Source organism: Rhinopithecus roxellana, chromosome 5 (genome assembly GCF_007565055.1).
Source record: "Rhinopithecus roxellana isolate Shanxi Qingling chromosome 5, ASM756505v1, whole genome shotgun sequence".
NCBI lineage: Eukaryota > Metazoa > Chordata > Mammalia > Primates > Cercopithecidae > Rhinopithecus > Rhinopithecus roxellana.
The window spans coordinates 170,672,213-170,693,158 of record NC_044553.1 but is presented as its reverse complement, the minus strand read 5'-3'; the positions used below and the strand labels follow the sequence as shown (position 1 = coordinate 170,693,158).

The 20,946-nt window shown below is 48.6% G+C and overlaps 2 protein-coding genes across 4 annotated transcripts in view; one reads left to right on the top strand and one right to left on the bottom strand.

Moving 5' to 3' along the window:
* Positions 1-4,863, top strand: part of PIAS1 (protein inhibitor of activated STAT 1) — a 149,846-nt gene extending 144,983 nt beyond the window's left edge. The window contains exons 14-16 of one of the 3 annotated variants that reach the window (XR_004057492.1): positions 932-1,617; positions 2,588-2,656; positions 3,888-4,863. Coding sequence is in view for 1 of the 3 variants with exons in the window: in XM_010363627.2 (XP_010361929.1) it covers positions 932-1,225 (294 nt within the window). In the remaining 2 variants the exon portion in view is untranslated. Of the gene's footprint in view, positions 1-931 lie in introns of all 3 variants that reach the window. The other 2 variants (XR_004057491.1, XM_010363627.2) reach the window with 2 other exon arrangements.
* Positions 4,864-7,051: 2,188 nt separating this feature from the next.
* Positions 7,052-20,910, bottom strand: CALML4 (calmodulin like 4). Its single transcript, XM_010363629.2, is given in 6 exon segments — positions 7,052-7,368; positions 10,702-10,890; positions 12,828-12,968; positions 18,744-18,774; positions 18,855-18,909; positions 18,911-20,910. Coding segments are annotated over 6 exon segments (813 nt in total). The 5' UTR covers positions 19,210-20,910; the 3' UTR covers positions 7,052-7,270.
* Between the last annotated feature and the right edge of the window lie 36 nt (positions 20,911-20,946).

Genomic DNA, 20,946 nt, shown 5'->3' with positions numbered 1-20,946 from the left:
ACATTCACTCACCACTCACTCACTGGCTCACCCAGAGCAATTTCCAGTACTGCAGGCTCCATTCATGGTAAGTGCCCTGTACAGGTGTATTATTTATTTATCTTTTATACCGTATTTTTACTGTACCTTTTCTATGTTTAGATACACACATACTTAGCATTGTGTTACAGTTGCCTATGGCATTCAGCACAGTACCATGCTGTACAGGTTTGTAGCCTGGGAGCAGTAGGCCAGACCACACAGCCTACGTGTGTAGTAGGCTCTACCATCTAGGTTTGTGCGAGCACACTCTGATGTTTTCACAACCACAAAACCGCCTAGTGATGCATTTCTCAAAACACATCCGTGTCGTTAAGCGACGCATGACTGTATTTAAAAGTATAATGTGTAGCCGAGAGAAAGAATAAATTTCCTTGGAAAACTTAAAGGTATTCATACCCATTATTATGGCTTTAAAATTTAAATAAAAATTCTTTCTTTCAGTGGTGCCTGAGTGTATAGTAAGAACAGTGTCTTGGTTTCCAGTACTGTTTTATAAGAAACTGGGCAGTGAGTCATATTGTCTGATAGATTTCTTGGCTAAGTATCTCCTTACTAGCAAGAGGGTGGACTCTCTGCCCCTTCTGCTGCTTCTGAGCATATACTTCTTAGGAAATAGAATTGATAATTGCTTGCAATACAAACTAAAACAAAAAACAATGAAATTTTTATTTTGTTTTTCCTCCAGTTTCAGATACAAAAATGTCTTCTCAAGATCAATGCTCCAGTTGTTACATAAGGTCATTTGATTTTGCAGAATGTCTTAGTAAATATTTCAGAAACCCTAGATACTCAGGCTGTCTTAAATGTAGGGCTGTGTTGTGCTGAGGAGAAAATGTTTTAATTTAGAAGTATAATTAACATTTTTGTGTCTTTTGTTTCCCCTCCCTAGCATTACAACACCTCCTTGCTTGCCGCTGCAGCAGCAGCCGTTTCAGATGATCAAGACCTCCTACACTCGTCTCGGTTTTTTCCGTATACCTCTTCACAGATGTTTCTTGATCAGTTAAGTGCAGGAGGCAGTACTTCTCTGCCAACCACCAATGGAAGCAGTAGTGGCAGTAACAGCAGCCTGGTTTCTTCCAACAGCCTCAGGGAGAGCCATGGCCACACTGTCACAAACAGGAGCAGCACGGACACGGCATCCATCTTTGGCATCATACCAGACATTATTTCACTGGACTGATTCCCAGGCCCTGCTGCTCCCATCCCCACCCCAGATCAAATGAACTTGGCAGAAAGAAGAGAACTTTGTGCTCTGTTTTACCTTACTCTGTTTAGAAAAGTATACAAGCGTGTTTTTTTTCCTTTTTTTAGGGAAAAAATTAAAAGAAATGTACAGAGAACAAAACTATATTTTCAGTTTTACTTTTGTATATAAATCTAAGACTGCCTGTGTGATAAAAACACTTGTTTAAAAAAAAAAAAGGAAAAAAAAGAAAAAACAAGCACCCACAAACCACCTTCAGCTCATTTTTTTCTGGATTCTGAAGATTTTTCATCATTTGTCCTATGGTTTTGGTTTTATTTTACTTCAATGGCATTATTTTATTTGCAATAACAGAAAAGGAATTGCATGTATGAAGTTTTAAATTGTGGGCTTTTCTTTGTTGTGGGGAGGGGGTCGGGGGGATAGTTTGATTTCCATTTTCTGAAAACGACAGACTTGGATTCTGTTTGTGTGTGTGTGTACATATTTTATCCAGCCTTAAGTTATAAAGCTCATCTGTCCCGCTGCATTCCCTGTGTATTTTCAGGACATGGCTCGTGGGTGTGTGTTCATTGTGTGCGTCTGTATGTATTTTTCTGTCATCACTGTTTCCTCTCCTCCCGAGTGTGCATTCAGTTAATATAATCAGTTGCTTGCTTCTTTCAAAGTGCTTTGAAGGTCTTGAACTCACGTGTGAGCATCTTTATCAACTATCCCAATTGCATGTTCTCCATCACATATTCTCTTATTTGCTCTGTACCCCCTGAGAATATGTTTTAGAGATATTGGAATAAAGCTGTCTGGGTAAGGAGTAGGCTTAGCCGAACTATGAATAATACACTTTAGTCTAGTTCTTTATTCTAAATCTGGATTGCCAGTATTGTGTATTTAAACCAAGTCTGTGAATACCTGCTTTTTTTGGCCACAGAGTAACAATTTTTCATGTAAGATCTTCATACCAAAGTAGGAAGTAAAAATATTTTAGAAAGCCCTGTCAGGTGTTTTGTGCAGCTGACAGAGGTAATGTTACATCACCTCAAAAAGAAAGATAAATGGTCAGTTATTCTAAAAATAAATTGTTTGGAAAGTACAATGCACCACATTTTTGTAGAAGTCTACTATTTGATAAACAGTTGAAATTCAAGATGTGTTTGACCCTTAGTCATTTTTACTCTTTGGTTCTGCGTATACCTATTTTCTTAGCATATCTACCTTGTTTATCTTTTTCTTCACCTTTTAACAAGTATGACATAAGAAAGTCATTTTTTTAGAATTCATGGGTCTGATCTACTCTTATTCATAATGGAACATGTAAATATATTGAAAACTGTTTTTCAGGAGAGAAATATGAGTTGGAGGGAAGGAAAAGTGGTTCTACTTAACGTTCCAAAATCCTCATCAGAGAAGGTATGATGTTCTCAGGTGTGGAAAATATTTTTTAGTTGATTGAGAAAGCAGGTTTAACAGAAAACATAAAGAAGGGGCATAATGATTGCTGTTTTTCCAGACTGGATTTTCTTACCACAACTGTTAATGTTCTCAGAGTTGATGAAGGACCACCTTTGTGTATACACTTGTAGTTTTAAACCTTGCATTGGTAACAAAATGATCTACTTTAATCCAGGTAGAATTCAAAATGGCTGTACTTCAGTTGTATGATAAAATTAATGGTTCTCATGACTGTGTGGCATCTAAAAATAATGTTTTTATAGCATCTCTCTGCCACTAAATTGTTGACTTGAATTTTGGAAAAAAAAAAGTTGGTGTTGATATGTATATGTGTGTGTGTATATATGTATTTATAAACAAGTGTGTGTGAGTAACAAGTGAGTTTCATAGTCTTCCCCTACGCATGTGTATTCCACACACAAATGGCTGAGTTATAGTCATAAAACAATTTGCAATAAAAAAAAAACAAAACAGATTGTCGGTTAACTAGGAAACAGTTACGTTTTTTAATGAATCTGGTATTACAGTGAGTAAATGTCATATTAATTTAGGCTAATTTCTAATAGTACCATAATTTGTGTCTAAATTTGGATTGGGGTAGAAATTACTAAAATTGTGGGGAGTTTGTTTTCTGATTTTACATTGCTTTAGGAAACATATGTTTACTAAATCAGCTGTCTTAGGTAAAATGAATAGTTTTCTTCCTGTTTTTTTATGTGTCATTGTTAGTGGTCTCAAAATTCTGATCAGTAACTTTGTGTATGATGCTGAATTATACAAACTGTTTGAATGATCCAGTGGAAAACGTATCCCTCTACGTTCTTCAGTCCAGTTGTAGAGAAGGTTAATTTCCCTCAGTGTCCCACATTTACTATCCTAAGAGAAGAACAGGTAATAGGGAGAAATAAACATAGGGTGGTTTCAGTGGTTTTGGTCATGTGTCCACAGGAGAAACTAACCATTCAGTTGTCTTAATTGTAGTTCATTCCACCCTGTAAGGAGTTTGTTTCCATCAGTTGTTGATTTTCCAAAATGTTGCATTAAGTAGTAGTTGTCACTCTGTTGGCCTCATGGTCAATATCAATCACACTTCATGATCTCTACTAATTACTAGTAGAGTCATGTACTATGTCTTTAACTCCTAAGTTTAAAGAAAAGCACATAGTCACTTCATCTCTTTTTTTCTTAGCCTACCCTCACTCCCCAACCCATGCCAACATTGACATGCTATCTGTGGACAAATAGCAGTTCTCAGAATCTAGTCAAGTTGCCATCATCCCCCTTGCCTTGGTCGTTCATAGTAGGTATGTATATGTTTGTTTCTGTACAGTACTGTGTGTGTGTGTATATTTACATCTGTATGCACACATCTTTGATAAAATAGCTATTTGACTAGCAGGGTTAAAGTGGCTTTTAATTACTTTGTGAGTGTTATTGGATACATCTTTTAAAAAAAAAAATCTGAACCAGAACCATGCCACGCTTGGTTGACTATTTTGAGCATTAAAATTGCTTTACTAATTATGTAGACATTATCACAATTCTGTATCTTTACTGACTTAGGAAAGATTCACGTAAGCTCTGAAAACTCTGATTCCTTGGTAGATTTTCCTTTGAGTCAAGTGTCTGAAATGGAATGAAAAGATATCCTAACTCTAAATTAATATGGAAAGAGCATTGTTTTTAAAACAATTTCTATTTTAAATACATAAAACTTTCAAGATCTTCAGGACTTTTTAAAGCACATTTGAAATTATTTTAGTAAGAATTTTGTTTTATCAATATATGTTGAATTCTGTTTTTTAATTAAACATAAAGCTTAGATTTCAGAAAGAGGGAGGGAAAATAGCTGGTGGTCCCAGAGTGTGCTGCTGTTAATTGTTTAACAAAGGGGAAAATGTATATAAACAGATAGAGTTACCATAAATTCCATGAACTTAAATCTGTGATTCATTGCCTTAAAACTTTCTCTCTTAGAATTTCCATACCGCATGCCAAACCAGTAAAATGGCTTTTAAAAATGTATAGTAGACAATGTCAGTTTGTATAAAAGTACCAAGTGAAAATATTTATTACATGCATTGGAAAAAAAATTGTTTACCTATTGAATGTTACCTGTTTATGTAGAGCTCTTTAGATGTAATAAAAGAAAAGCCTTCAGTTAATTTGTCTTCTGTAAAATAACACTGCTGGGTGTTCAAGGGGACAAAATCCCTGTGAGACAAGTGATAATGGTTTGTGCTTCCAAAGCACCTTTCATCCAGAGATTTCAAAGCATGACAAGTAACTAATATTCTTGCAGCATGCTTTGAGGTAAGTAATGAATATATAGCCATCATTTCCCTCTCTTGTTGAAATATGGCTAGCTCTTTAATAAATCACAGCGTCTGTTTAGTATAAGTCTGTTTAGCATCTGCAGTTTGAATGCTAAGAGCACCGTGGCCTTCTTAACACTAGGTGCTAGAGAAACCAGCTGGAATTTCAGGAATGAGCTTGAAACCAGGACAGGAGTAATATAACAGCCCTTCCTCCAGTAGAGGTTTGAATCGAAACACTTCACAGGATCTTAGGCTCTGGACCACTGAATCCCCTTAATGAGGAGCAGGGAGTCTGTGAAGAGGAGCCCCAGGTTCGAATTCCACACCAGCTGTGTGTTTTTGGCAAGCTATACTTCAGATTCCTGTTAGGCAAATGAAATTCATGAAACTTGCTTTAAAGCCATACTGGGACTATTCAGTGATAAGTACAGACATAGAAAAGCTTTGACGGAAAGTACCCTCATTTTTTATAGCCACAACTTGCTCTTCCTGTCCCATCTAAATCATTGGTATCTATCTCCCATCTAATCTTTGGTATTCCAGGTTGGCTGTGCGGGATTGAAGGTAATGAAATTTAAGCACAAGGACCCCTCACTTGCCCTGGTCCTGGGAGCAGCCCCAGAAATTCTGCATTTCTGTTTTTGTATTCTTAAGGCAGCCAAATCTTATAAACCTCAGATCCCACAAAACATCTGCTTCTACACTGTGCAGACCTGGGCTTCCCAGCCAGATGGTCACAATTTCACCTAGTTGGCATTTCGACCATTTACTTACTCTCACCCCCACAAAACTCTTCTCTGTGGTTCCTAGGAATTCCTACTTACTCCCTTTGCAGTTACACTTGGGGAAATGAGAGTCTCCTTCCTCAGGGCCTTGTTTGGGTCTGAAGCCACACGGCATTGTTGAGACAGTGGCACTAACACTACAACTCTTGCTCCCTGCAGTTTTCCCTGTGCCCAGTGCCTAGTGAAAGATTTGTGTCTTGTACATCTTCCCAAAAGACATATCCCATTTGATTTGGTTTTCTTCTGCTTTAGCCACTAGACAAAGCCGCAGCCCAGAGAACCCACTTTTGATACATAATGAAAATCTTTGCACTTGGAGCCCTGCAGCCCCTCTGTGTTGCTGTGGTACTCCAGCCCTTTTTAGGACTGTGCTGACACTATGAATGATCCAGATTTGACAAGTGTATGGCACCTCTGAATCTTTGGCAGCACCAACCTGGCACCTTCTGGCTAACTCAAAGCCACTCGAACTGGATGGACTTCCAGAAAGCTTAGTGCTCCTACTGTTTTCCAGGGCTATTGTACCCTGGCCATTGCTGGTTCCATCCCCTTATTTCTCTCCATAAGTCCTGGGGAAGTGGCTTAAGGCTATGACCAGTGTGGGCCACTTGAGCAGACCTCCCTGGAACCTCTCTGCCTGGTAACAGAGCCCAGGGAACCACTCAGAACTCTCAACAGCATTGGAAGCCCCCTTCTTGAGCTCTGCAAGGCCAGTGAATTCAGCAGCTCACATCTGGTTCGCTTTGGTGTGAGGTGTAAAGTAGATCACTCTTCCCGCTCTCAGCTGATGCTGCCTCATTGTAGCATGTGTTTTCACGCTGCAATGTTTTCACTCTATACTCTGTGTTTATGAATGAACAGCCTGAGCTTTGTCACTATATCTATTGAGATAGAAATGAGAATTTGTAAATGGGCCTCTGGCACCGCAAGAATTATCGTGTTACAGTTTTTTGTTTGTTGCAGCTTCTCAGCTAGCACTGGCTTCATCTTGGAAATGTGGAAGATGGTTCTAGCCCCCAAATACAGAGTAAGTCTCTTGGTAGATTGCCCTAAAGTCATTAGCTCAATCCTTCCTCAACAGGCTCCATGAGGTAAGAAGTGGGAATCCAGCTTGTGTGAGGGCCCTGAGGCTTTGAGGGGTGAAATGATTTGCCCAAAGTCAGTGGGAAGCAGAAGAGCCAGGACTGGAACCCAGGCCAGACTCCAAACCACAGACTCCTTCCATGCTTGAAAGGGCTGGACTCATGGTAGTTAATAAAATCAATACAAATCTTTTATTAAAAAGATCTGCTCATACCATGCATGGCTGAAATCATCTATTACTGTTGCTAGTTAGCCTTCTATAGTTGGGTAATGTTGTCTTGCCACTGTGTTTGCCATCTCCCCCAAGTGAAAAGAACACTTTTTCTTTTTAAAAATTAATCGCTCTGAGTTTTCAGGCCCAGGGGAGGCTCTCGCATTCTCCTCTTTCAATAGTCCTGTCCAGGAAGGGTGATCTTGTGGATAAATTCATCATACTTCACTTTGCCGTTGGGTTCAATATCTGCTTCCCTGAAAAGATCATCCACTGCAATAAATCACATTAATTTTTCAGTTTGGCTTTAGTGTTCCATTATAAAACAGTGAGTTCTTTGGGGACTGGAGCTCCCCTAAGGTCTTCCCCGAGTGTCCAGTTGACTATTCCTGTAGACCAGGAAGTAAACCAGTGAACAGAAAGGGACAACCCACCGCCGCCCTCCTGAGATCACGGATTCCGTTGAGAACTAATCAGGCTTTCTGCAGGGGCAGGGAGTAGGGAGGTGTACTGGTAAGGATTCGGTCACTGATGCCACCCTGGGCTTTTTTTTTTTTTTTTTTCTTTTTTGAAACAAGAGTTTCACTCTTGTTGCCCAAGCTGGAGGGCAATGGCGCAATCTCCGCTCACTGTAACCTCCGCCTCCCAGGTTCAAGTGATTCTCCTGCCTCAGGCTCACTTGAATTTAGCTTGAATGTAGCTGGGATTACAGGCGCGTGCCGCCACGCCCAGCTAATTTTATTTTTAGTAGAGACGGAGTTTCACCATGTTGGCCAGGCTGGTCTTGAACTCCTGACCTCAGGTGATCCACCCACCTCAGCCTCCCAAAGTGCTGGGATTACAGGCATGAGCCACTGTGCCTGGCCCACCCTGGGCTTTTATTTTTATTTTTTCATGAAAATATGACCCCTGTGCCTGTATTTCTAGAAACCTTTGTCCTGGAGTTTTTACCTTCCACCAGCTCAGCCTGCAGGCAGAGCGAACATCCTCGGCAGCCCCAGGCTTCCGCCTGCCCCTCACTTGCCTGCCTTCTCCCCTAAGCCAATGCTCCTCACTACCCCTTCCCCCACCCCAAGAGAGGACTTAGTGAAAAGCACTGTCTGCTACCATCACTTATAAAAAAAAGTATGTTTGGGGGATGGGGTTTTTCTCATAAAAATAAATCCAACTGTGTTGAGAGCTCACAGCATACAAGACTGCCATTGTTCTCCATCGCTCCAGGAAAAAAAAAAAAAAAAAAAACTTCATTTGCTTGTTTCTTCTGGTTCTGGATTCCTGGGATAAAATACTAGCTTGTCCCAGGCGTTGGCAAGAGCCATTTCAGATTGTATTCTCCACAATGGCCTCTTGGGGCCAACCTACCATGCCTCTTTAGCCCATCCTCATCTCACTGCCCTGTGTCAACTTCCCAGGCCTGGACACCTTCCACACACACACCCCTGCAGTCAGTTAGAAAATATCCTGTGATTCTGTGCTTAACTATCCTCGAAAGTACAATCACCGTGCCTTGTGCCTAAGCTGATAGTAGTTCTGAGTATTGGGAGAATTTGAGGACACTAATTCATCTCATTTTGTGGAGAAGCTTCTACAATCAGCCAGCTGGCTAAAACCAACCTGGGGGGCAGGCCAACATCGGCTCCAGGGCCAGTCACTGCAACCTCTTCCCATCTGGGCGAGGGACAGCACTTAGCTAGGTGCCGAGTCTGAGGACACCTGAGTAGAATAGCCTTTCCACTCCGTCTCACTTCAAAGACCCATAAAAAGCCAGTGCTGAAGTCAGCCCGTCCCAGGCCTCAGGAGGAGAAGGCTTCACCTGCAGCCGTTCCAAGGATGCTTTTTAATCAAACTGAAAATTGTCTTTCGATCACCCAGAGAAAGGATTCCTGCTGCTGGTATCATTCTTCCCATCTCCTGTGGCAAGTGAGAGGGAAATCGGTGTCCCTGCTTGTCTGGAACTCACCAGTTTCTGTGAAACACTCCTCTGCTGGTTATGAGAGATGTATGAGTCTGGGGCCATGGCACTGCTTTAGGACAGAGATCATTAACCACAAAAATAAGGCACTGCTCCCTCTGCTGACTCCACCTGCTCCCTAGAGGGCTGGGCAGTGTCCTGCGGGGAGTCTGGGAGGGAAGGATGGTCCATGTCTTACCTGTCCATGTGAAAATAGCCACAAGAGGTGAGCCTGGAAAAGTGGGGTATGGAGACCCAGCCTGCTGTTGGGCGACTGATTATTTATTTATTTACTTTTGGGGATGAAGTCTCATTCCGTTACCCAGGCTGGAGTGTAGTGGCGCAAGCTCGGCTCTCTGCAACCTCTGCCTCCCAGATTCAAGCTGTTCTCCTGCCTCAGCTTCCCGAGTAGCTGGGGCTACAGGCGTGCGCCACCACGCCTGGCTAATTTTCATGTCAGGCAATTTTTAAACTCTCTGCACTGTGCCTTAATGGCGGCAGCTAAAATCTGAGCAGACTGATTTGTAGAGTGGTAGCTCAGAGGGACCTGAGGGGTCACCTACTGTTCCTTCATTTCCAGCAAGGAAAGTGAGGTGGGAGAGAGGTCTCCCAGCACCCAGGATTCAAACCACAACCTCAAACCCCTCCTCCAGTGGTTTACTGTGATTTAACCAGGGACGGAAAGTCCGTCATTTTGAAGCCTCTTTTCAGTCCCCACTTGTGGCCAAGCCCAGCTCTCCTGTCCCAACCACAGGCCAGCAGGGCAGTGTAACTGGAAACCCCAGGCTCTGAGGTCGGGGTCCCTGGCCTTGGGCAGAGGCAGAGCTGGCTGGCTGCTGCTGCTGTGGCAGAGCTGGGCAGGAGGGTCCGCAGGCTGGAAGAACAAAGACTGCAAATGGCCCGGCGTGGGGATCCCTTTGACAGTGTATACAAAGGGCTTTCCTAGAAAACCCCAGGCTTTGGCCTGCTCTGAGGCAAGAAGGCCTGTTGGGCTGCAGGAAGGCACAAAGCAGAGAGACCCCTTCTCATGGGGCTCTGGGACCAGGAACCCCGCCTGTCTCGGCAGTTCTCCAAGTGTCCTGGCAAAGTTCCCTGTGGAGCCCCCTTCTGGAAGAGCTTAGAGCAGCCTGAGTTGGAAAGGAAGCAAAGCAGCGCCTCAATTCGGAAACTCAACCTCAGCAGCAACTGCAGAGACTGCTGTGATGGGAGGAGGGGCAGGGATGTCTAGACCTGCCTTCACTCCCGCACTGCTGCTGAGGAGCCACTCACTCCCCCTGCTTCTTTATCAGTAGAAGCAGGCACTTGTGCTCCCAGGGGTGTCATATGCACTAGACGAAGCCCCCCAGTGAGAGCTTAAATACAGGGGGAGGCTGGACTGCACGCTCCAGCTGCCCTGCCCTGTGGGGTCCAAGCTGGGTTTCCCCCCAGCTGTCCCTTCACCCTGGCAGACTTCTCCCTGCGCCCCTCCAGGCCCTCTGGTTCTTCCCCAGGCTCCAGTCCAGCACCCACTTATTATGGCATCTGCTCACAGTCTCCTGCGCGTGCATCAACAGAGGTGGTCTGCACCACCCTGGTGGCATCAGCCGGGCTTTGGTGCCCTCCTCCCAACTTCCTAACCCCCTCCGACTGTTGGGAGACAGGCCCCAGGCTGTTACCTTCCTTGTGGGTGAGCTTCTCCCCGAGGCTCGTAAGTTTTGACCGCAGGTCGGACGCCATGATGTAACCTTTCTTCTCCTTGTCCGCCATCAACATGGCTAGAAGAATTTCTTTCTTTGGGTCTTCTTGTTTTATTTGCATGTGCATAATGGTCAGAAAAGTGGAGAAATCCAGCTCTCCATTTCCATCTAGGAAACCCACAAACACAGCAGAGTGAGCAGAGGGAAAAAGGCTCTTGGGAAGCCAGTTGGTCCTCCTGCTGGACCTGCACATCCAGTTCAAGGGCCACCGACCAGGGAACCCCAGGATGTGGCAGTGGTCACAGTGAAGAGGATGCAGCCCCTCCCACCAAGTTCCCACAACGGGCCCCTCACTGGAATGGACATTCTTCATTTCAGCAATGTCCTCAGTGATGATGCTTATCATCACCCCAAAACTCAAGAAAGCGGGCTCCCATCCACAGATGGAGGACTGGGCTCCTCTACTCCCTTCTAGCGCTTCCGTCCTGCCCTGAACTGGAGGGAAACAGGTCCATGTGTCCATTCCACCTTTGACAACCACCACAGCACATCTACCAGGATGGATCAGCGCCCCAACCTGGGGCCTCAAGCCTCAGTCCCAGGCTGGGCTGCTCACCTGCCTTCCCCTCACTGCAGTTTTCACCCCAGCCCCTCTTCCACGCGCCCTGGCTGGGATGTAACTGCAGGAAATCAAAACTTCCCCTGACTACAACTTCCTATTTGTTTAGAGGAGACAGAAATCAAGGAAACCACCACCGCTTTGGAGCTGGACATGGGGGATCTCAGGTATCAGACCAGTGAGCAACCCGCTGCCAGGCTGCAGGCCTTCAGAGGTCCACCTGGGCCCAGCGTGGCCTGCCCCAGGGCAGGATCCCAGTGCCACTGCAGGCATCCTCTAGTGGGGCCTCCGGTAACCCTAGCAGATGGTGGTGACCCCCATGAGATAAGGAAGCTGGGGGCCTGAGACTGAGCAGCAGCCTGTGGGCTCCGAGTCAAGTGTTCTTCCCAGGGGACCCCCTTCCCCTGGGCCAGTCCCTTCTTCCTGAGTGTCCAGCCCCCAATGCAAACAGCCACCCCAGCCTCTGAAACTACTTTTTTTCTTAGAAAAAAATACAACAAAACATAAAATCTGTTTCTGACTGTGAAAAGCCGCATATGTTCTCATTGTTGAAAACACAGGAAACAACAATAAAAGGAATAAAAATCACCCATAATCCCATCACCAGAGAGAACCACTTGGTAACATTTTGGATGGGTTTTTTTCGGCATTTTTTTTTTTTTTTTTTTTTTTTTTTTTTTTTTTTTGCGTAGTTTTTTGGTCAGTCTTTGGTATCAGAAGAATTGGTTTCTAATCCTGATGCCCTCACTGGCTCAAGAACTTAATGGCTGTAAACCTTGATCTTTGCTTGTAAAGTGGGGTTAGGAGAAAGCGAGACACAGTGGCTCATGCCTCTAACCCCAGCATTTTGGGAGGCCAAGGAAGGCAGATCACCTGAGATCAGGAGTTCGAGACCAGCCTCGCCAACATGGCAAAACCCCGTCTCTACTAAAAATACAAAAATTAGCCAGGTGTGGTGGCGGGCGCCTGTAATCCCAGCTACTTGGGAGGCTGAGGCAGGAGAATTACTTGAACCTGGGAGGCAGAGGTTGCAGTGAGCCGAGATCTCACCACTGCACTCCAGCCTGGGCGACAGAGCGACTCTGTCTCAAAAAAAAAAAAAAAAAAAAAAAAAGAGAAAAAATGAGGTTAGGAGAATGCCTACTTCTTAGGGTTTTTGGAGGTAAGCACATGACAAATACTCAACAAAGGGAAATGTTTCTATAAAACATTGGGATCGCTGTCAGCGCGGCTTTTCCCTGGGTTTGGTAAGTCTGTTGGAACGTCTAGATCCCGAGGTCTGTGAGATGAGGTATCACTGATTGCTATGAGGATTCCAGGAAGCCAAAGTAAGGCACAGCACTGCTGATCTGGGGCTGCCACAGCTGGGTCCCCAGGAGGCCTCCCTGCCACCTGCCCCTCACACTGCTGAGCTTTTCACACCTCTACTGTCTGCACCCACCTGCCGGGCCCCTCCCCACTCCCCGTTGTTCCCACCACCACTCACCTATCCCGTGGGTCTGCAGGTGCTGCTGCACCTCCCATGGTGTCGGGCTGGCCCCCAGGCACCTCAAGGCCACCATGAGGTCGGTGGCTTTTATCTTCCCCCTCTGCTGCTTGTCATACAGGGAGAAGCATTCCTTGTACTCTGTGCACAGCCCAGAGGGAGGGTCAGCAGTGTCTGGTCACTCTCCGCCGATGCCGCCTGTCCTCAGTCTCTTCTCCCTCTTTTCTCTTCCCTTTCCTTTTGCCCACTTCCGCCATCCCTCTCTCCCCTCCCGCCCCTCCCAAGGGTGCTAGATATAGCAAATGAAAATACAGGACTACCAAGTTAAACTGAACTCAGAAAAACACTGAATACATTTTAATTGTATGCCCCAAATTTTGCATAGGACATATACTTCTATTGAGAAAGTATTTGTTGTCTGAAATTCTATTTAGCTGGGTGTCCTGTATTTTATCTGGCACTTCCCTTCCTCCCTACTCCCTCCCTTCCTTCTCCCTCCCCCTCCCCCCAACCCTCAGGACTACAACTCCCCACACAGTACTCCTCCAGGGCTCACAGGGCAGAGCAGAAACCCGCAGCAAGGCGTCCAGACCCCCAGGGGACCTCTGCAAACACAACTTTTCTGGACAATGGGAATAATAAGGCCTCAGGATTACTGTGAGAGCCAGAAATCCCAGGAGGCCTGGCAGAGAGTGGCCCTCATATGGTGATATTATCGTCATTACAGCTGGGGCATTTCTGAGCCTATTGCCCTTGCCCTGGCCTCCAGGCTGCTGAACCCTCAAGCTGTCCTTGGACTCGGGCCCTGGTCCTGTTCTTAAGAGACTTCAAGGGGTCCAGCTGGGAAATTCTCCCAAGGTCTGAAGCCCTTTCTCCCTGGGTACTTGGTAGAGGTAGAAGGCAGCCGGAGCTAAGGCTCCCCTAAATCCACAGTCTCCCGGCCTAACACAGCTGTCCCACAGGCTCCTGGCCTGACACAGCCGTCCCACGGGCTCCCAGGCCTAGGAGTCCCAGGAAGGCCAGCTGGGAGTTCGGGGAAAGTCCCTGGGCCGCACTGACTGAACGTCTGATTCGGGGGTAGGTGGGGCTGCCATCAGGACAGGGAGATTCTCATCCAGCCCAGACGAGGTACCCGGGCCTGTAGGTGGAGCCATGGGAACCCAGTGGCCTGGTGCTGGCCATCCCAGGCTGGGGCTCAGGGCTCTGTTCTCTCTCCTGCTTCTCACACCACCCAGGTGGGTCCTTAGAGGCCTGGACAACAGCACCTTAGCTGATGACAGCAACAATGACAGTTCACATTGCTGAGCACTCTGCCCCCAGGCCCTCGCTTCATCCCCACCACCCTGTGACGCGCTCCTCATATTCATTCCCATGTGCAGACAGGGCACTGAGGGCTGCAACACTGACAGCCTGGCTGTGGGCAGCTCTGGCCACCAGGCCACACTGCCTTCAGTTCCAGGGCAAACACGGCTGAGTGCAGCAGAGTGAGGGAGAGGATGTAGAAGGAGCCCCCCCAAATCCCTAGCCCAGACCAGGGGTCCCTTCATATTCCCTAATGAAGGCACTCAGGCCTGCCTGGTAGGATTTCAGGGGGGTCACTAAAGACAGGCAGATTGCCATGTACCATTTAGAGACAAATTCGCGGCCTTTGTGGACAGACTGAGAGGAAACCCCCAGCCCCACACACCTGCCCTTTCAGAATGTTCCAGAGCCTGAGCTTCCAAAGGGGCAAACCAAAGATAGGACCAGGTGGCAGGGGCCGAAGCGGCCCAGAGGAAGCAGGGCCAGAGTCTGGCCTAAGACCCCAGCTTTGATTCCCATAAAACCAAATTGCCTGCAAGAGGGCCCAGTGCCAGACGGGACAATGCCATCACTTCACGTCAGGGGGACAGAGAGAGGGCTGTCCAGTCACAGAGCTTAACCTTAGCACTGCAGGGGGTGCCCCTGGGACTTCTCATGGCCACCCTCACCTTGTCTTTCTGTCTGGGTTTGCCCCTGGGTGAGGGTGGGCCAGAGGCCCACTGCCGTCCCTGCCTGACCTGTGCTGGAAGGTGCTCATCGTACCCTTGGGGTCCAGAATCAGCCTGGATCTGCAGATGGGTGCACTTCACCATTCCCTGACAAGCCCTGTCAGTCACTGGGGACCTGTGGTCCTTGCCAGCAGCAGGGCCAGGGCTCAAATAGAGGCCCACCTCCTAACAAACCTTCACATCAGATATGTGCTGTCTCCCTGCCTCACACGCCTTTGAAGACCTGGAAGGCCAGATGTGAACTTGGAATTCCTGCACTGGAACAGACAGCAGGGTGTTGGAGACCCACCTGGGCTTCCCGCTGGGCCCTTCCTCTACCCTCTCCCCACTCTCCCCCTCACCTCCTGGCTCTCCTTCCTGCTTCTCCTCCTGCCAGGTCGGCCCTCTAACATACTAGCATATATATTTCACCACGTTCCCCTCCCTCAATGGTGACCCCCCGTGAGGAAGGGATTTTTGTCTTTGTGTTCACTGTTGTAGCTCTAGTGCCTGGAACGGGGCTAGCACAAAGAAGAGACACAAACATTTGTTGAATGAAAGGATTAATTGGGTTAAATGAATTGGATTAAAAATCCCCTTTAAGTCTTCTCTTTGAAAAATGCAAATCCCCCGGGACAAGAAAGAGACCTGCGCAAGGCCTAGGATAACACCAGCTGTGCTGGATGTTTAACCATCAGTTCTGATCATAGATGTACTTGTGTCCTCTGCACTGTACAAACATAAAGGATGTGTAGCACACAATTTACAAATAATACGGAAATGTACACTATTCTTTATTATAAATTCCATCTAGGGCTGGGCGCAGTGGCTCACGCCTGTAATCCCAGCACTTTAGGAGGGCAAGACAGGAGCATCACTTGGGCCCAGGAGTTCGAGACCAGCCCAGACAATATAGTAAGACCTCATGTCTACAAAATATTTAAAAATATTTTGTGTGTTGTGGTGCGTGCCTGTAGTCCCAGCTACTCAGGAGAGAGAGGTGGGAGAATCCTTTGAGTCTGGGTGATGAAGGTTGAAATGAGCGGAGATCATGCAATTGCACAGAGCAAGGCTCTGTCTCAAATAAATAAATTCCATCTAGCCACTTGATTACCACAAATGAGTTTTGCCAACTCTTTTTTTTTGAAAGAGTTTCACTCTTGTTGCCCAGGCTAGAGTGCAATGGCATGATTTTGGCTCATTGCAGCCTCCACTCCCACATTCAAGCGATTCTCCTGCCTTGGCCTCCCATGGAGCTGGGATTACAGGCATGCACCACGCACCATCACAACCGGCTATTTTTTTTTTTTTTTTTTTTGAGATAGAATCTCATTCTTGTTGCCCAGGCTGGAGTGTAGTGGTTTGATCTCAGGTCACTGCAACCCCTGCCTCCTGGGTTCAAGTGATTCTCCTGCCTCAGCCTCCTGAGTAGCTGGGATTACAGGCACCTGCCACCACACCCAGCTGAATTTTTTGTACTTTTAGTAGAGATGGGGTTTTGCCATGTTGGCAGGCTGGTCTCGAATTCCTGACCTCAGGTGATTCCCCCGCCTTGGCCTCCCAAAGTACTGGGATTACAGGCGTGCACCACCGCGCCCACCCAGTTTTGTATTTTTAGTAGAGATGGGGTTTCACCATGGTGGCCAGGCTGGTTTTGAGCCCCTGACCTCAGGTGATCCACCTGCCTCGGCCTCCCCAAGTGCTGGGATTACAGACGTGAGCCACCAGTGCCCAGCCCAAGTTTTGCCAACTCTTATATCCATTGCCAACCTATAGTTTTGATTCAACTATGATTTGACAGATGAAGCTGTATGCCAATGAGTGTGATTCTTTTTCCAATGAAAAATCGGATGTGATCTACTGTTAAACTATTTCTCAGCCTTGTACCAAATACATTCATTAAATTGAAACTTATTTGAAATCACCAGCTCTACTGATCACAATAGGGCTGTCTTTTTAACTTTTTGTACAGATAGATGCAGGGATTGAAACATTGTTTGATCCTACATTATTTAATAATGGCTGGCTTTAACATCCTGCTTGCAAAATTCCTAATGGCTCTTGCTAGCTGTAGTGAGCCAGCCCCAGCCTACATGTGGGTGACACCTGCCTGTGCCTGGCCCAGCGTCCAGCATGTAACTGACATTATCCCCCTCTGTCCCTGGGTCGCAGCAGCCTGGTGAGGTGGCATATCCCTACTTCACAGGTGAGAAAACCGAGGCTCAGGGTGATTAGGCTTCAGGTCTGCTGCCTCCAAAGCCCCTCTTCTTTCCACTTCACTAGGCCACCCCATCCAGTCTTTCACACACTCATGAAACATTGGTGGCCACTTTCTTGGTGTCAGATACTGGGAAACAAAGAGAAATTACCTTCTTCCCTTCTGGGAGCTTTGGCCATCCCAGGAGGGAGGGTCAGTGAGCCTTAAAACCAGGCATGGGTGGGAGGATGCTGAGGCTGAGAGCTGAACTCCAGCCCTCAGTCTACCATTCAGTATCACCCTTAGACCTGGACAAGAGGGTGCTGCCCCAGGCCCTGTGTTTTAAAAGTCCCTGCTCCTGCCCTGGCCCTCCTCTCGGGATAAAGAGCTTGAGGGGTCTACATGGAGGTGCCCGCCTGGAGCTCACACTTCCTGCCCCTCTAGCCCAAGCGCGGAATACCCAGAACTCTGGAACTCCTGGCCGGGTAACCCTAACCCCACTTGGCTGGGCTCTCAGGACCCTGCCCTAGATGACAAGGGCCCAAGGTGCCTGTAATTTGTTGTTGTTGTTGTCGAGACACAGTCTCACTCTGTCGCCCAGGCTGCAGTGCAGTGGCAGGATCTCGGCTCACTGCAACCCCGCCTCCTGGGTTCAAGCGATTCTTCTGCCTCAGCCTCCTGAGCAGCTGGGAGTACAGGCACCCGCCACCACACCGAGCTAAGTTTTGTATTTTTAGTAGAGACGGGGTTTCAACATATTGTCCAGGCTGGTCTCAACAACTCCTGACCTCGTGATCTGCTCGCCTTGGCCTCCCAAAGTGCTGGGATTACAGGCGTGAGCCACCGCACCCAGGCCTTGGTACCTGTAATTTTAGCTCCAGTAGTCAGCGAAGGACTCACTGAGAAGGCGATGTTTCAGCAGAGACCTGGAGGAATAGGGACGCCTGGGGGGACTCTCAGGCCCATTGACGTCCACTGTTGGGACAGGTTCAGGGTCACAACCTCAAGCAACAGCTGGCTGTGCCTCCTGGGCCTCTCCTGCCAGGTACGGGGGGCTGCAGTCATGAGGCTCCCCTGGCTCAGGTCTGGCCCCCTGAGTTCTTTGTAACCCAACTCTTTGCTCTTGGCCTTGTGGAAATAGAACCTGCACGGTGTGAAACTGAAGCCTGGTCGAGGGCTGGCAGAATAGGGGACCCAGGGAATAAAGTGCTCACACCCAAACCAGGCTTGATGCCAGGGCAAAGGGGACTCAGTGGACCCCCTCCCATTTTACAGATAGGGAGACTGAGGCGTAGAGAGTAGACACATCCTGCTGGAGAGTGCAAACCTGGCCTCTGTTCTGTCTCAGTTACAAAGCCCCTCCTCTTTCCCTGCTGTCAGCCATACCTTTAATGGTCTCTCTCTCCATCCCCAGTCCCCTCAGTCCCCAAATCCAACTGGTCAGGTTCTGGAGGGAAACCTAGTGGGCTCTGTCTTAGTGCCCTGGCTTGTAAATCATACTGACACGTATAAAGCCACATTTCTATTTTGGAGGCTTACTCCCGACCCCCACCCTGCCGACAGCAGCCTCCCTGCAGCTCTTGGCCCCGTGGGTGGGCCCAGTTCTCCCCCAGCCACCTTCCCTCCCACCAAGAAAACACGAGCAGAGCAAATTGCCTAATGAGACCCATGTTTTGCTGAGTTGCTAATTAAAGAACAAACCCAACCTACCATTAATTTGGTCTTGGGAAAGAAACTTGGCCTGCAGCAGAGAAAGGAAAGCAGTCAGGGGAGGGCTCTCTCACCCCCAGCGCCGGCCAGGCCGCACAGACCCTCACTCACCATCCTGGGGCCCCGGCTGCCACTGGGCTCGCTGCTCCCAGAACCGCGTTCAGTTTCCTCCAGCCTCAAGTCTAAAGTCTGCCAAGCTGGGTGGAGGCCCGGGTAATAAATGCTTGGCTGCCATGGAGACCGGGCCCGACGCCACCAGGGTCAGATTCCAGCTTCCTGAGCACAGCTCATGACCCGCCACCTGGGCAGGTTGGATTTTTGAGGAAACGGGGCTGCGGAAGGCTCTTCCTGGGCTCAGTCTCTGCCTCCAGAAGCCGAAGCAAAGGGACAAATGCCAGTTTCTTCCTGGGAGCCCTGGACTCCAGGAAGGGGTCTTCTCTCTCCTGGGACTCGGTGGGGACACCATCAAGCCCCGACTAGAGTTGGACACTTTACACCCTGGGTCGTATTGAAGGCTCCTCACACACCATCTTGGAGGAGGAAGGGAACCCTTCCAAGACGGCCCAACTCAGAGATGGGCACCAGGGCGCGCAGGCCTGGGGCGCGCAGGCTTGGGGCTCAGTATTGCAGGGACACAAGCTTCCGTGCTCTCAGGCTGGTATTCAGTCCTCCCCGCCTGCTGACTTGCTGAGTGACTGGCAAGTCATTCTACCTCAGTGTGTGCCTCAGTTTCCTCACCAGCTAAATGACAGGGCCGTTGGCAAAATCAAGTGGCCAGCGCACAGCCAGTTCCCAGCCTGTGCCAGTTCACTTCCCGCCTTCTGGGGACTTTACAGGTCGGGGAGGGGCCCGGGCCGGGTCTCCAGCCCCACCGCAGGCTCCTCGGGGGCTTGGAGTGAGGCCTCTTAATGCCAGTTACCCTGGCCAGGAAGGCTCCCCTTTTCTTCCTTCCTCTCCTCTCTCCACCCTCAGCCCCACCCCTTCCGCAGAAGCTGCTGATGCTCCCAAGTCTTCAGGGGTTCGTGCTGCCCCCTCCCCCACAGGAGGAAATGGGGGCAGGGTGTGAGGCTTCCCTGGCTTCTTCCCCTTGAGATCCCACTTCCGTTTGGGGCGTGAGGTTTTTGTCCACAGCTGTCTATGGGGCTCTACACCCAGGGTCCGGCCCACAAGTAGGCGTGGCCGCACAGGTGTGCCCTACACAAGGGCCCCCAGCCCAGGTGCGAGGGATTGCTGGCCAGGGGCTGCACTGCCCATAGGAAGGGGGGCATCGTGCCACTTTGCACACAGGCACAGGGACAGGAGGGGCTGCCTGTGCCCCATTCTCCCCTCCCCTCCCCTTTCCTGACCACCTCTGTGTGGAAAGGGCGCTTCTCCCCCAAATCACATCCCCAGAGTCGCCTCTTTACCCGTTTCTAGACCCAGAGAATTTTAGCTGGGGACTCGACTCCTCCCTGTCAGAGTTTGAGGCCCCTGCTCCCTTACCCCGGGGCAGGGATAGAGGAAAGGCTGCCTCTGTGCAGAGGATGGAGAGAAGGACGTTAAGGAAGTCACCTGGGCTCTGGAAGGCTGAAGGTGGCCAGGCCAACACGCTCTCACCGAATTCCTCTGCCTGTGGGAAGGTGCTCCAGGAGAAAAGAGGTAGGCTCCTTGGAGTTAGGCCAGTGTGCGCTGGGGTGCCCCGGCCAACTCCCTCCTTACGTGTGTAGGTGTCCCCAGGGGGTGCCGCACAGATGGAAAATACCAGCATGGGGCAATGGCTGCGTGGGGGTTCACGACACAGCAACTCACCATGCTGTGGGGCGCACCGTGTGCGCTATACCTCAGCACAAAAGGGAGAAAAGACAAAAAACACCTCCAACACCAACTGCGGCTGTGACTGTTTGCTTTATTCTTGAATCCCGGGTCCCCGTGGCTGGCGGTCCCTTCCCATCCCTGGGTACCACCATGACTTCCTGTGGGTCCCTTCCCTTCTGTCGCCGACTCTGTAGAAGCCCCCATGGGAGGGGTCCTAGGTAGGGGAGGCTCCTCCTCCCTCCAAACCAGGGTGAAAGAGATCAAATGAAACTAAAAGGCAGGAATGAAGTCCACAGGCAAACAGCCCGGGCGGCGCCCTGAGCCTAGTTAGAGATCGACCCCGGACCTAACCGATTAGGTTATCTATAGACTCCAGACGCTGAAAGGACAAACGTTGTGAAAGTCTCTG